We start from the raw sequence: 14,791 nt of genomic DNA on the forward strand, positions 1-14,791 counted from the left end.
GGTTAAAAACTGTTTAAATATACAACTTTTAGCACGGTGTTTGTAACTAAACTAGCCCAAACTTAGATTTAAATCCATCTAATACCTGCTCTTGCTCTGGAGTGCTCTGGGGCTCAGGTCCTTCTTGGAAGTACCGTACCTAATCCTATTCATAGTTTTTGGCCAGCTTGCTGTGTCAAACACCCCATATCACCCCTTCCCTACTTCCCTCTTACCCACAAAATCTTTTCAATTTACCTATAGGGAATCTTTTGGGGACAGCAGACTCAGAGCTACCCACGTTCCCTATTGTTTGTTGCGGAGGGTAAGTTTCTCATAATCACCCCAGGCCGAAAGTCCTACACTCGCAAGTGTGTTAGTGGAGTCATAAACTTGTGTCACCGTATAGCCGCACACACTAGTGTCTTTGTAGTCTAGTTCACACATTGTAGTTCCCATTGTACTCACATAGATATCTATAGCGCGAGACTCCGCCAGTGTGTTAGTGTCATAAACTTGTGTCACTGTATAGCCGCACACACTAGTGTCTTTGTAGTCTAGTTCACACATTGTAGATTCCATTGTACTCGCAAAGATATCTACAGCGCGAGACTCCGCAAGTGTGTTAGTGGAGTCATAAACTTGTGTCACTGTATAGCCGCACACACTAGTGTCTTTGTAGTCTAGTTCACACATTGTAGATTCCATTATGTTCATATGCGCTACACTAACCGGCTGAATATGAGGTATCATATTTTCGGCGTCGTTATACATTTTGGCCTAAAATATATCTTGGATGTGGTTTCACCTAACTGCTATCAGAGCTGAAAATTGGAAGTTTAAGACCAGCAATACAAATAATTTGTAGTTACTTTAATTAATTATTTCCACAATTACATTCATAATCACCTTACTTGGTCAAATCACAGAGACATTCCCTTCTCTGTGGGTTAGGTTTCGGATGAAGCGTAAAAATACATGAAAATCCCTTGAAAACTGACTACCCTCATTTTATTGTCCCCGCCCCCATTGCGCCTCGGAACACCTTTCGTCCGAATTTACACATTCAGCGGGCCATGATTGGCCCCACCTCGTGATTGGTCAGTCTCGGCACGCGTGTGACGTCACACACGCACATGTCCGTCGGAAGTCACGCGCGCTCCTATCTGGACGCGTCCGCGGCTTTCTCGATATCTGTATTTGCGAGGTGCGGCACGTTTGCACGTAGCTTGACCGCCTGTCCAGCCCAAAACGGCGAACACGCTTATCTACGGGCTTCCGGCGCTTCACCTCAAATCGCAGCCATGTTTGGTGTCCGCGCGACCACCCGGGATTCACAACTCTTGTTTACCATACAAATAGTGATTGGTGTCATTATGTTTAATCATCTAAAAAAATTAAACCGTGAATAGTATTTATACATATAAAAAAATATATGTGTTTTAAAGTCAAGCACTTTTTGATGATTCGAACTGAACCAGGACCAGGAGGCCAGGTCTTTGATAATCATGCTTTTAATAAATTCTCTAGGTGCAAAAAAACTAGCTGTCTTTGTAACAATGCTGTCTTCTCGTTATAGCCTATAACACTATTCTCGAGTCATATTCGCCTTAAAACTTGTATCCTAGTGTGTCGCGGTGTTATAGCAATGCTAGCCTAATTGAATTACTTGCTCACCCTTCAACTAAACTAAGTATAATAACAATTTCTACAATTCCTCTCCCTCTCTGCAGTCGATTTTAAGTTTCCGGTTATTACAACGCGAGTTTGAGACTCGAAATGCAATTAAAAATTCAATCAAGGAGCCTCAAATAAAGTGTTGTTACTGATGTTGACATTGATTGAACTGAAATAACAGCAGAGTGAATTACATTTTAAATTCTAGGATGTGCGCAAAATTAATTTAAGTAAAATTTATATGACTTTTATTCGGTTTTAAATAAGTTATTTGTTTTTAAATAACTACTTTACTTCTAGGCAATTGCTCGATTTCGAGCAACATGTACACTATTTTATATTAAAATAATATTAATTTGTTTACTATTTGCACAATTACAATCTCAGTTTGTTCATTTAACACCCACTAACAGTTCCGATTATACAGTTTTGAAGGTTAAACGAATAATTGAGGTTAGGTTGCGTTCCATCACGAACCGGCTTAGAATGACGATAAAATCCGTACGTTCTGGGAATTATTTAATCACAAACGAATCAAGGAAATCCAGGACATTAAGCAAAGGATTTCCCTATTGTAATTGTATTCCCAATATTTTGGCGGATCTCCAACCATCGCCCTTGTACACTTTCTAAAGGCCTTTGAACATTTGATTGCGGTACTGTGTAGTACAGAACCTGAACATTGAGCAAGCAACTACGTCATCGACCTGCAGTAGTATGTATTATACTTAATCTTGTACAATCTGTACACTGATACCGGATATGAACCTAGTAACCTGGTCTCCAGCAACGCAAGATTGACTTTACAAAACTGGATATTCACTGAGTCGAGTACTTAGTAGCTGCATACACGCAGGGATCAGTGACTGTCATTGTATATGGCGATTGGGTGGCTGGGAAATATTCCGAGTTGCATCTTGCAGATATCCGATACATCATTCAGTTGTAGGCTCAGGTGCAATATTCTAGTATATTCAAATGACATTTCCAAGATATTGTACAACATTTTAATTGATTTATCAATTGGTTTGGACAATATTTAAACACATGTTATTTCTCTAGCACAAAATTTCTCTTTCTGGTTGGAGGTTGGGTCAGTTATATTTATTTAAATCCTCTAAATCCTACAATACAGATACATAATTGTCCAACATTACAGTAGTTCATTTTTGAAGTATTATTACACTCAAAAGGTCATTTTATTTCGATCCCGCTCACGTATTTTCTTGACTTATTTCCATCCTACCACACAGATTAGACCAATCTGCCCTCGAGCTCTGGGAAACTGTTGCCCGAAATATAACTAAAAAATGTCCAAGTCTAATTAATTCGTTTCTCGGCATTTCTCGTCGTAAATTGGTTATTGTGCAGACGCGTTGGCCTCAGGCCAAGTGTGCCGTGAATTGTTAAAATAGCTTCATATTGTCTGCTTTCCGTTCGCCCAACTCTTGTTTCTCGAATAATTGTTTCCCAGTCGTCTCAAATGGCGCGTGCACGTCGGCGTGCGTACGCGAGCTCGTCGTGTGTGTTCTTATTATTACCAGCTGGCTTCGACGCAAATAGGAATACACACAATTAATTTCATAGTGAGTAGTCATTGGAGCAGAGGCGCTAGCGTTCGCGTTTTCGTCCGGGGTTTTGGAGGTTCTCTGATTGCTCTTCACATATATTGCAACTTCAGTCACTTATATCGGTGGGGTGTTATCCACTGTGATGGATTGAAACAAACTGTAATTGTTTATGATATAAACTGCTAGTTTTAACTGACCTTCAAGGCCAGTATTGAATTTTATAGAATTTGCTTGTTCCCTCATGTTAGTAATTATTTTGTGAGACAGTTCTATGGAATGAAATTAAACAGCCAATATGTTTACGATAAAAATTAAATCTTCTATTTTATGATAGCTAAATGACGAGCGGTTTCATTACAAGGGATATACTATTGATGGAACATTGGCACACAAGACTATAGATTGAACAAACTATATATTCGTAATTGTTAACAATTTAAATTTGTGGAGTTAATGGAATAACTGCACTACACATTTTGACATTAAACAATGAAACTTGAGTATGACAATAGGAGTTGGGAGCTGAGTAGATCTTGACTGTCAACATTCTCGTGTGCACTGTAGAGTGTAGACTGTAGAATGCGTTGTCGCCGTGAGCGGGGGCATACATGTGCATATGAAACATTAATGGCCTCTGTAGGTCTAGATAATGACTTCAAATATGGCCAGGGCAATCCCGCTTTGAGGCTTGTTTGCTCCTCTCCACCCTTAGCTTTAGGCTTCCTCCATTACATCCCTGAACCTCAGTCCTCCCCTTGTCGAAGTGCTGGTGCTGGGATCAATGAGTACAAAGCTAAAGCTGTCTTAGATGTGGCTATTGGATTAATTTTACGAGTTAAAGAATTCCCATCAGATTTTACAATCGTCGAGGGATTAAAAAAGTCTTGAAAAATCTAGGTATCAAATATTGCACCGCTATAGTAATAATTGAATATTATGTAGAGAAAATCACAGCAACAAATTTTTACTTCAATCAATACACGAAACGCACATCATAAAGATTGTCGTCTAAACAATTCCTCATGAAGTTAACTCCACAACGGGCGTCGTCCACAACAATGCTAAACGAGAAAAAACTCAATTATCTACAGTTAAAATATCTAGATGTTTCTCAACAACATGAAGTACAATCCACGACGACTGTTGCCTACAACAATGTTACTTGAAGTAACTTCCACGACGACTGTTGTCTGCAACAATGCTACACCACGACGACTGTTGTCTGCAACAATGCTACACGAAGTAACTTCCACGATGACTGTTGTCTGCAACAATTCTACACGAAGTAACTTCCACGACGACTGTTGTCTGCAACAATGAATGCTACACGAAGTAAGTTCCACGACGAGTGTTGCCTACAACAATGTTACACGAAGTAACTTCCACGACGACTGTTGTCTGCAACAATGAATGCTACACGAAGTAAATTCCACGACGAGTGTTGCCTACAACAATGTTACACGAAGTAACTTCCACGACGACTGTTGTCTGCAACAATGAATGCTACACGAAGTAAATTCCACGACGAGTGTTGCCTACAACAATGTTACACGAAGTAACTTCCTCAACGACTGTTGTCTGCAACAATGAATGCTACACGAAGTAAATTCCACGACGAGTGTTGTCTGCAACAATGCTACACGAAGTAACTTCCTCAACGACTGTTGTCTGCAACAATGAATGCTACACGAAGTAAGTTCCACGACGAGTGTTGCCTACAACAATGTTACACGAAGTAACTTCCACGACGACTGTTGTCTGCAACAATGAATGCTACACGAAGTAAATTCCACGACGAGTGTTGCCTACAACAATGTTACACGAAGTAACTTCCTCAACGACTGTTGTCTGCAACAATGAATGCTACACGAAGTAAATTCCACGACGAGTGTTGCCTACAACAATGTTACACGAAGTAACTTCCTCAACGACTGTTGTCTGCAACAATGAATGCTACACGAAGTAAGTTCCACGACGAGTGTTGCCTACAACAATGTTACACGAAGTAACTTCCACGACGACTGTTGTCTGCAACAATGAATGCTACACGAAGTAAATTCCACGACGAGTGTTGCCTACAACAATGTTACACGAAGTAACTTCCTCAACGACTGTTGTCTGCAACAATGAATGCTACACGAAGTAAATTCCACGACGAGTGTTGTCTGCAACAATGCTACACGATGTTAACTCCACGAGTGGTGCTGTAAACGATGGCTCGACGCAATTTGGACCTCACCGATACATAAAAGGAGACAATGGCCGCCAGCTTTATTACTTTTTACCTAATTAATACCTAATGGAGTTTTGATTGTCTGTTTAGAAGCAACCATTACAGACCTCAGGTCGATGTCCTGGGACAAACGCTGTATTAAATACTAGTTGTGATTAATAGTCTGTTTTGTCTTCTGTGTTCGAGAGAGCTCGGAATGATTCGTGATGAGGGGTAATAAGTGAAACATAGGTTCGGAGTGAAATGTTAATTGTTGAGAGCAATGAGTATTTAATTTGTCCATATGGTTTTCCGCGTGGAATGTGTATAAGTTACTTAATAGAAATATTAGTATATGTTTAATTTCAATGTAATTTGCACTAATAAAACTTCTAAGCCAAAAACATCGATAAAAACAACCTTAATTAGTAAAATGTGAAAAGTTTATACATTTATTAAAAATTTCACATTTTTGGTTAGAATGAAAAAAAAACTGGTTCGTAGTTACTATCGTGCTGAATAGTGTGTTTGATTTTATTTCATATTAATTTTTGTATTGGATTTTTGATAATATTTTAAAACAAAAAGTATAGGTATTGAGTGGTTTTATTCCCTACACTTACTGTATTAGTTCTTGTGGGTGGCCTTACACTTTTCCAATTATAACTTTGATGAATGCACATTACCATTACTGTAAGTGTTAACCAACTTTCCTGAAAATTGTAACACAACTGAATTTGAACCTTAATTTTGACGTTGACCGCTCCCTCGCGGTTCCCCATGAGCCTCTATCCACTGATTAGGTATTAACCTTGATAGTGTTAAGAAATTGGGAGAATGTTTATATTTGCTTTATTTTGCGTGTCTTAAATATTAAAGTTTTGTTTTGAATTTTTTAATTGATTGGTTTCCAGAAACACAATGCCTTAGTACAGCATATTTGATAAATCAAATCGTCATTCATCACCTCAAAAACAAATACTGTTGTTACATTAACGGAGACTGTCAATTAATGCTAATAAATATTTTAGTCCCACCCATTGCTTAACCACTCTGGCGCCATCCGTTTGACATTTAACAATTGTTTTGCGCTGTTTTCTTGCGACAATCGGCTATCGGAAGGGAGGAAAGCATTATCCGATAAATAAGAGACGGATATCGGACGCGCTGTAAGCTGTAACAATATAAGAGCAGTAAGTGGTCTTAGTTCGCGGCGCCGACACCCCGTAGCGCTGCGGTCGATAGTCGCGCACAACCCGCCCTAGCTCACCATAAGTTAATGATCTGAACCCATTTAATCGCTGTTCTTTGATTAGAATCGAATCATTGTCTTGTATAAATTTTGAAAAGCTGGAACAAAACGTATATATTATAAAAATATTAGTGTATAAAACATATACTGTAGAATGTGTGGAAATTAAAAAAAAAATTGTTTGACTATTATTTTATTGGTATTTATCAAAATAGTAAAAACATAAATATGGCATACATGAATCTTTTTTGGTTATATAATAGATCAAAGGAGTAGACAAAGAAAAAGAACTAAATTAAAATAGAGGAATTAAAATATAATTAAATTAAAAGACTTGTTAAAAGAGTTTACTCCTTTAATCTATGGTTATATAAATATAAGATAATGAAGATTAATCGCACTGCAAAATGTATATTTTACTGCAAATTAAGATTAGGAATACCGAAGAATGTGATTTCCTTTTCTTCTTTCTATTTGGCCAAATAATGATTTGTTTGGGTTTGGACGAAACTACAGTCGACGCACATTCTCGCTGCATATGTCGGCTTATTCCATAAAACTATGTTAATCTTTTTTGTAAACGAAGATGTTAAGTAAAAGGTTAATTTAATCTATTATTCTTTTGATTTCACATTTACGTTTTTTGTTTTCTTCATTGAATAGTTTTGTACACAACCTTTTTGGAATAAAGATATTTTTCATTCATGTTTCATTTTAAAGTAGCCGACATTTAATCTTTAGTTTTTCAAAGTACAGTATAGTATGTTATAACTTTCTGGTTTAAACCCTTAAACCAATTTAATCATGTCACACGTTGCTGGAAAATGCTTAAGTATAAAATATCAAGAATTATCAAAGAAATAACCCTTGGCAAAACTTTTGCAATAAGTTTTAAGATTCTCCGATGGTATTTTACCTATAGTATTTTTAATATGAAACATACATTATTTATGACCATTTAATAAATTCACACTAAGGCTATATTGAGGTATACAAATATATATTCTTTTGCGAATGCCGCAGCTTAAAATTATGTACCTATTTCAATTTATTTGTGTACTTGGTGACACTTTTAAATATTTTATTAAGAAACAAATTACAAGCAACAATTTAGGGGTTAAAAACTTTTAAAACGGATATTTTATACGGACGGTAATTTTGATAAAAAGTCATGTTAAGGTAACAGATAAAAGAATATAAATATTAGGTAAAGTTTGATAAAAAATATGTAAATATATCGTAAAAACTTGCATAACTGAAACTATAGTAAATGTTTCCACTGTCTGTCAATCCTTAATTACTGAATGGTTTGAAGGTTTAACGTCGTTTAATAACCCTTATTACCCCCAGAACCCTCTAAACATTAAACCCCGTGTAGGCCTCTGCTCACAATTGTTTTCCAAATTCCGCAAAAACAGTGGCGCAGAACTCCAAACCGGTCGGCGACAATCGGCCATCTCATATCAGATGGACAGCCTATCGTATCAGTCTACAATGGACCATCAATACAACTTTCTCCGCGGAACAAGTGTTCGCCTCATGGAAATCCGAACTCATTAATGATGGAATCCAGATCAGATGGGTGGGGCTGTGCAGTGCTGGGCGCGGTATAATGATTTCATTGTACAAGAGCGAGCTTGGGTCAGACGTCGTGGGGTCTGGAGTGATGAAAGGGACGTCTCAAAGTGGCAAAGAATAGTGGCCCTAGCGTGCATCCCTGAGGGACGCCTTACCTCGTGCTTGTAGGAAATGAAACTTATAAAGTAAACTATATCAGAGTGGACAGGATGATTAGTAAAATATATTTTTTGATTACTTTTCTATAATGTCCAATTTAAATATCGATTAAAAAAATAAAGATGATTATAGGATGAAATAATATGTGTCTAGTTACTTTTGGTGTATACTTGTCTAACTTGTATTGATAATGTTTAAGATTTGCCATGACCATTATGACATGACGGCTGGTAAAAAAAGTATACGTTTTGTAGTATTCGAGAACTATGTTAAATTGCGTAAGATTAAAGAAAACATCGTGCTCGTAGGTAATAATTGAATTCGTAGATTTTAATTTAAACACTAACATCCAGTATACAGTGTAATTATTAATTGTCTATGTTAAGAAATAAATTCCGAACGATAAATTGATCGGAAAGGAGATTCACGTAGCCGTAAAACAAAACAAATGTAGCAAGAAATAATTACACATAAAGAAAGCTATTGGCAAAAATACATTACTTCTAAATCCGACCTCTAATAAATCCGAAGAAAGCCCATTTATTGGCGGCCATTAATAAAAGTTCTTGCAAACTCTTTGCGATTATTAGAGAATTCATCCCCGGATTTAGCGGTATTTACATCGTGTGTGGCGCTTTTGGAGAAGTTCGGGAAATAAAAAGTGGCAACATCTTACTCGTTCATTTCGCCTGTTATGACTCTTTTAACGGTCGCCATGTTTCTTTTTTACTGCCCGCTTTATTTCAATTTTATTGCCAAACCGGCATTACGGATTGCCATGGCAACGGTTTATTGGAACTCGCGAAAATGTCTGCAAAACAGGATCTCAAACTTCTTCCATCATTTTGGACATTAACAAAACGTCGTTATGACGGCAGCCTCGCGTTTTATTAGGCTTTGTTATTACAGCCGGAATATTACAAAATACGGTCGTTAAGTTATACTTTTCCTTAAAATTAACATCAGATATTGTTCCAGATTTAGTGTTACGATTTTTTTTATTTTGTTCATCGTAAAGGGTCCAAGGATCATTCTTTTGAGTCCGTTGCAACTACCTCTTAGAAAGAGTAAACTCACCACCAACCTTGTGTTCTTAGTAATATTAGCTTCATTTGAGGAATAGGCGAGGTGATTGATGACTAGCAGGTGTGAACGGAGTTAATGTCCAATCTAGCTGGGAACTTGGATCATTATTCATTAGTCTTCTGCTAAATCACTAAATAAAATCATCGTTTCTCTCAAATTACTACGATATCGCACCGGTATTCAACTTTGCTGACGCATCTATTACAATCATGAACTTTTGTGTTACGTAATGCAGTGTTGTGGAATGCGTTTTGATAACAATTTTAGCCTTTAGTTAGGTTTAGTCATCTTACTCTTCTAATCACAAATGCGTGTGTAGATATTTGGCTGGTAGAAGATATAAATCCATGGTGTAGTTACTCTTGGCAAATAGATGAAATAGGGGTTCAAAATGTTACTTGATATAATTCAGTGTTCGTTAATTTTCTTTAATCTTTGACTAGTACTAGTTAATCCTAGACACAATCGAAGACGTTCCGTCGACGCAATCAAGTATACAAAACCAGCGGCCTTCCTCCTCGGCGATGAGATCCTCTTTGTCCGTCCAGGCTCAATATTTCAACATCATTGTGCTGTCAGTCACCCCGGGGCCAGAACAAAACACGAGATCTTATCAAAACCGGAGCAAGTATGAAAAGGGCGCGAAGACAATTACCGTCTAATTACCCGAAGATGGACTCCGGAGCCAGACGTCTCGCCCAGCTTGTGTAATGATCGACCGTGATTAATGACGGCGACGGAATCGGAATCCGACCGCGCACGATTTCATAAATACCGAATACCTATATTAATATTACTTAGGTCAATCCGCTCGGCCGCTTTGTTCCCGGGTTTATTGCCCTCGGCCGACGGAGAATAATACGCGGCGATAAATGTGACAAAGGCGGTTTATGCGCTCATTACGATAGGCGATTAGTCGGCACTGAGACTTGTTAGTCGGTCGTAAACCTACGAACGGGAGCGGAGAAATCGGAATATGAATACAGTGGTACGCGTGACCGATCGGGCGACACGTGCGTGCTGTTTTGACTGCCGGTGTTCCGGCCGTGTCTGCAAAGTGGACTTTTCTCGGAAGTGTTTACTCCGAGTACATTTTCCTGTAAGACCGGACGGCGTTAAACAGACTAAATAATGACCCCCATCAGTCATAACAAAGTGACTGCAAAGTTTACCCGAGGAACAGTGAAACGATGTGGTCGACGTTTGAACACTGCACAGGGACATTACCATAAAACATTCACGATCAGGTGAGCTGTTTAACACACTGTTTGGCGTGAAAACAAACAGATTGTCGGACCGACTCTAATCACCGACTAACGCTAGTTCACACCAATGGATTACCAACTTCTGGTATTGGACTAAAATGCTGATTAGAAAGCGACAAGCTGGGTTTGCTGATTAGCGAGTCTTGGCTGTAAACACGTGCTCTAGACTTTGTACAGCGAGTTAGTAACAAGGAAATAATTCCTGTTTGTCTCAAACAGGTTATTTACAAGTACTGTGTTTTTTAAATATTTAGCAATGGTAATTTTTATGTCGACTTAGTTTTGTGTATGATCGTATGATGCACGTATAGTAATACGATTTTACAGATTAAAATATTCTTAATTGCAAAGATCAGATAATATACTTGCTCAATTTAAATATTCTTTAACTTCGCATTTAGCCTATAATTAAAAAGACATTAACCAGTTTTTGGCCTTCCAATAGTAAAAACAAGCTTCTGATGCACTCAAGTCAGAGAACTGACATAATGAAATCGTACTAAAAATTTCATATTTACCTAAGAATTCTTTGTGACAGTTTATAAACCAGTAAAATACTAGTTACGTAGGTTAGTATGGACTGCTTCATCAAGATAGTCAATTCACTGACCTGAGTTGAAATTGGAGATGGGGACGTTGTTAGTGATTGACTCAGCGACCTCCGCGCTGTTGAGGCCGTAGATCTCCAGCAACTCCTTGACAGTGTTCTGGGCGTACTCCTTGAGATCAGACGCATCCTGGGGCTGGTTGAGGAACGCGTGGTGCAGGAGGTATTGGTGAGGCGATGCTTGTTGGAACTCGCGTTTGCTGCTGGACTCGGTCCTCTCACTGTCCTCAGAGTTTGACTCGGTCTCACTGTGCACTGACTCGTCGGGATAATCACTATGTGACTTGCCACAACTAAGGTCCATGGGCACAGGCGCGTTCTCGTGGTCGTTGCGTTCTTCGAACCTCTTCGCGGGAGGAGCCAACAAAGTCTTTCGAAACCTCTTGTTTCCACTAGGAACTGCGTCAGCGTTGCTCAAGTCCAGAGCCTCGCCTTCGTCTCCAGAGTCACCACTGCTATCGCGGCTCCTCCTGAAGACCTCCGGATCCTCGTAGGAGATGTTTCTCGGCTGGAAGTTCTTCCTCTTGTTTCTCTTGAGTTCGCCACTGGTCGGGTGGAAGGAGCGCATCATGAGGAGCGATGGTGCCTCGTCCGGCTCTGAGTCCGCGTCTGAGGTCATGTCCACGTCCAGGCTCTGCAGACGATGATGTGAGGCTGTCAGGAACATCGCCGCGGGCTCTGCTTCTGCCATGTTCACCATGGGAAGTCTGCAACAAGATAACATAGTATAAGGAACAATGTTTTGGAATTGAACATTCTCTGGATAAGATAAGAGGTAAAGTCTAAGGAAATATATTCAACCTCATTCACTAACTTATGACCTTATTCTATGCACACAAGATCAACACCATAAGATTTACCACTAAACATAATTGCTCGTTCTTTACAAAGACCCGTTTGGGAGTCCGAGAAAGCGAAATCCCAAAGTGGAAGCGAGGCTGTGTACGGGTGAATTACCCTCACAAATTTCCGTTTCAGCACAACTTTCCATTTGGAGTGTTTCCGTAAACTGGGCGACAAGGCGAGCGTTGACCGGGACCGGTCGAGAGTCGCCGCTAGTCTGCAAATGAGACATATTCGTCACCCGGTCGCGGATACAGATCGTACAGCTGGACCCGTTCTTGCGTGCGATTTATCTGCTGCAGCTTTCTCGGTCAACTGGTCCAGGGTAAACAAGAGCTCTCCGATATGCTTGGAAGCAGACCCGTTACACTCTACATTGATTCCGTTGATAACCTTACATGTATTGCGAACTTGGCTTGTTTATAGACAAGGGGTATCTAAATGATTCAGTTTTAGGTGTTAAGTTGAAATGGAATTGATAGGGTTCTGCATTTACTAAATATTCGTTTTTCTCTACCGGAGTAAAATACTTCTCAGTCATCTTGGGATCAGTAAACAACTGAGTTTGTAATAGTGATACATAATTTCTCTATAATGTGGACTTTAAGTTTAATTACTCATTGCTAACCCCCTAAAAACCCCTGATAGATATTGTGTTATAATATTGGTAGATAGTTTTACTGATCAGCTGAAAAGTAAGTTATATTGCGCCATACGTCAGCAGCAAATTGATTTAGTTCACTTATATGGTGAGCTGAGTTGTGTTGCAATATACTAAAAGAAAACTGGCCATTAAATTAACCACAGATTAAGAAAACTAATTTAACCCTGGTAATTTTCTAATCGATTTAATAAGAAATCCATTAATCAAAGTTGAACTGATCGATAAGTGATATAAGCGCTCATTCTGTCACCCGCTACTTTATCCTCTGTTCGGCCCAAAAGTCTGTTAACAGCTTCCCATATCCCGGCTTAATTGTTTCCAAACCGATTATGCAAATGCGGTCAGGAAACCGATCGCTGGTGTCTTCGGAGATTTCCATAAACGGAGAAACGAGAGAAAGCGATGGTTGGAATCGGAATCGGACGATCGGTCAAGCCGGTTGCCATAAATCGGGCGATTCTATCTTCGCCGATCACTTGTTCTGTAAATTAAGTCATCCGACCCCGCCGGCGATCCGTATCGAGAGACTCGCACGAGAGCTGTGTTTCCATGTTACTGGGGAAACCGACTGATTCTGTGATACGCTATCGAGGAAACACGGAATGAGTGAATCGGCCTTTCGGCAACTCATCTGACCGCACAAGGGAGAACTGGTCGTAAATTAGAATGGTATAAAAACGGGAACATTTGTTTTACACACAAGAATGTTAATTCTCAAATTTACGTTGATTCGTATGTTTGGAAATTTTATTTCTCAAAGAAAACCAAAAATGTTTTGTAAACAAAGATTGTGGCGCTTCTTATGCTGTTCTTGGTTTGTTGTCCCCAGCACTGGTTTGTTCCTCAACTGTATACAGTTGTGTTACCTACTCTACCCGAGATGTGAACTATTGATCAGTGTTCTATCTTGCAGGTAAGCCCTACCCAGGGAGACCAGCATGGACTAACCGGATTACGGGATGGTGGGGCTGCATTAGTGTCTACACTGTTACTGTTACTGCTACTGATTGATATGCGCTACTGGAGGGACCTTAATCCGGCCAGTCCTGTCTTCAATTTGGCCTCAAGTTGCATCTGTGCATGTGACATACCCAGGCTCTCATCAGCAAGCACGGTGCACGTTTATGTTGCAACTTCGAGTTTGATTTCAATTAGATCAGAACCAATTATTGGATCTTACATGTGTAATCAATTATGATCAAGCTAAAAAGGTTACAGTACAAATACTACGATCGTTCACAAACAACGAACATACATGGAATATGTGTAATACAAGTTTTATCGTACGGAATATTTAATTCAACATAAAAGGACGTTACAGCCCTCAGTCAACTAATTTACTTTACTTTCCCAAAACATTCATTTTACACACTGTAACCTAAACGCAGCTTATGTTCAAATATGATAGGAAGGAATTAACACAAGTGAAAAATCCAGTTCTTATACCAAGCGAATACCAAGTGTCTCGCCTCTACTCGGTCCACCTTTAGAACTTAAAAACTCCCACGCAATGCAAACACAGCTTCACAGTTTCCCGCCAAACAATTACCCGGGGTGTTAGCTTATCAACAATCGTAACCGGAAGCGGAAGGTAAATAAAACGGAAAAAACGGAAATTGGGCTATAAATGTGACCCAGACCTAGACGCGATGGGAGTAGGAAGCGGCGCACTCCAATAGCTCAATTTGACCGTCCAGTTCTCCAATAACAGGTTTTGGATAAACACAGGTGGTCTGAATGAGGAGTTTCACGCGTAGAGCCGGGATGCTGGGAAATATACTAATTGAGCTAATTAACAGGTATAAATCACAGCTACAACACAGGATATCACCGTGGAGGCCTACAGTGCAACTCACTTGCCATAATTACTTACAACTATGCAACAAAGTTGCTCCGGA

At 39.3% G+C, this 14,791-nt stretch overlaps 1 protein-coding gene across 2 annotated transcripts in view; it reads right to left on the reverse strand.

The window, feature by feature from the left end:
* The window catches only part of LOC128988756 (zinc finger protein castor homolog 1-like), a 129,836-nt gene that overhangs the window by 59,716 nt on the left and 55,329 nt on the right, over nucleotides 1–14,791 (reverse strand). For both annotated transcript variants that reach the window (XM_054410363.1, XM_054410362.1), the window contains exon 2: nucleotides 11,390–12,093. In XM_054410363.1, the coding sequence (XP_054266338.1) occupies nucleotides 11,390–12,086 (697 nt within the window). In that variant the 5' untranslated portion in view covers nucleotides 12,087–12,093. The remainder of the gene's footprint in view (nucleotides 1–11,389; nucleotides 12,094–14,791) is intronic.

Source organism: Macrosteles quadrilineatus, unplaced genomic scaffold (genome assembly GCF_028750875.1).
Source record: "Macrosteles quadrilineatus isolate MER2022 unplaced genomic scaffold, UCM_ALF_1.0 Scaffold_3__2_contigs__length_128488019, whole genome shotgun sequence".
Taxonomy (NCBI): domain Eukaryota; kingdom Metazoa; phylum Arthropoda; class Insecta; order Hemiptera; family Cicadellidae; genus Macrosteles; species Macrosteles quadrilineatus.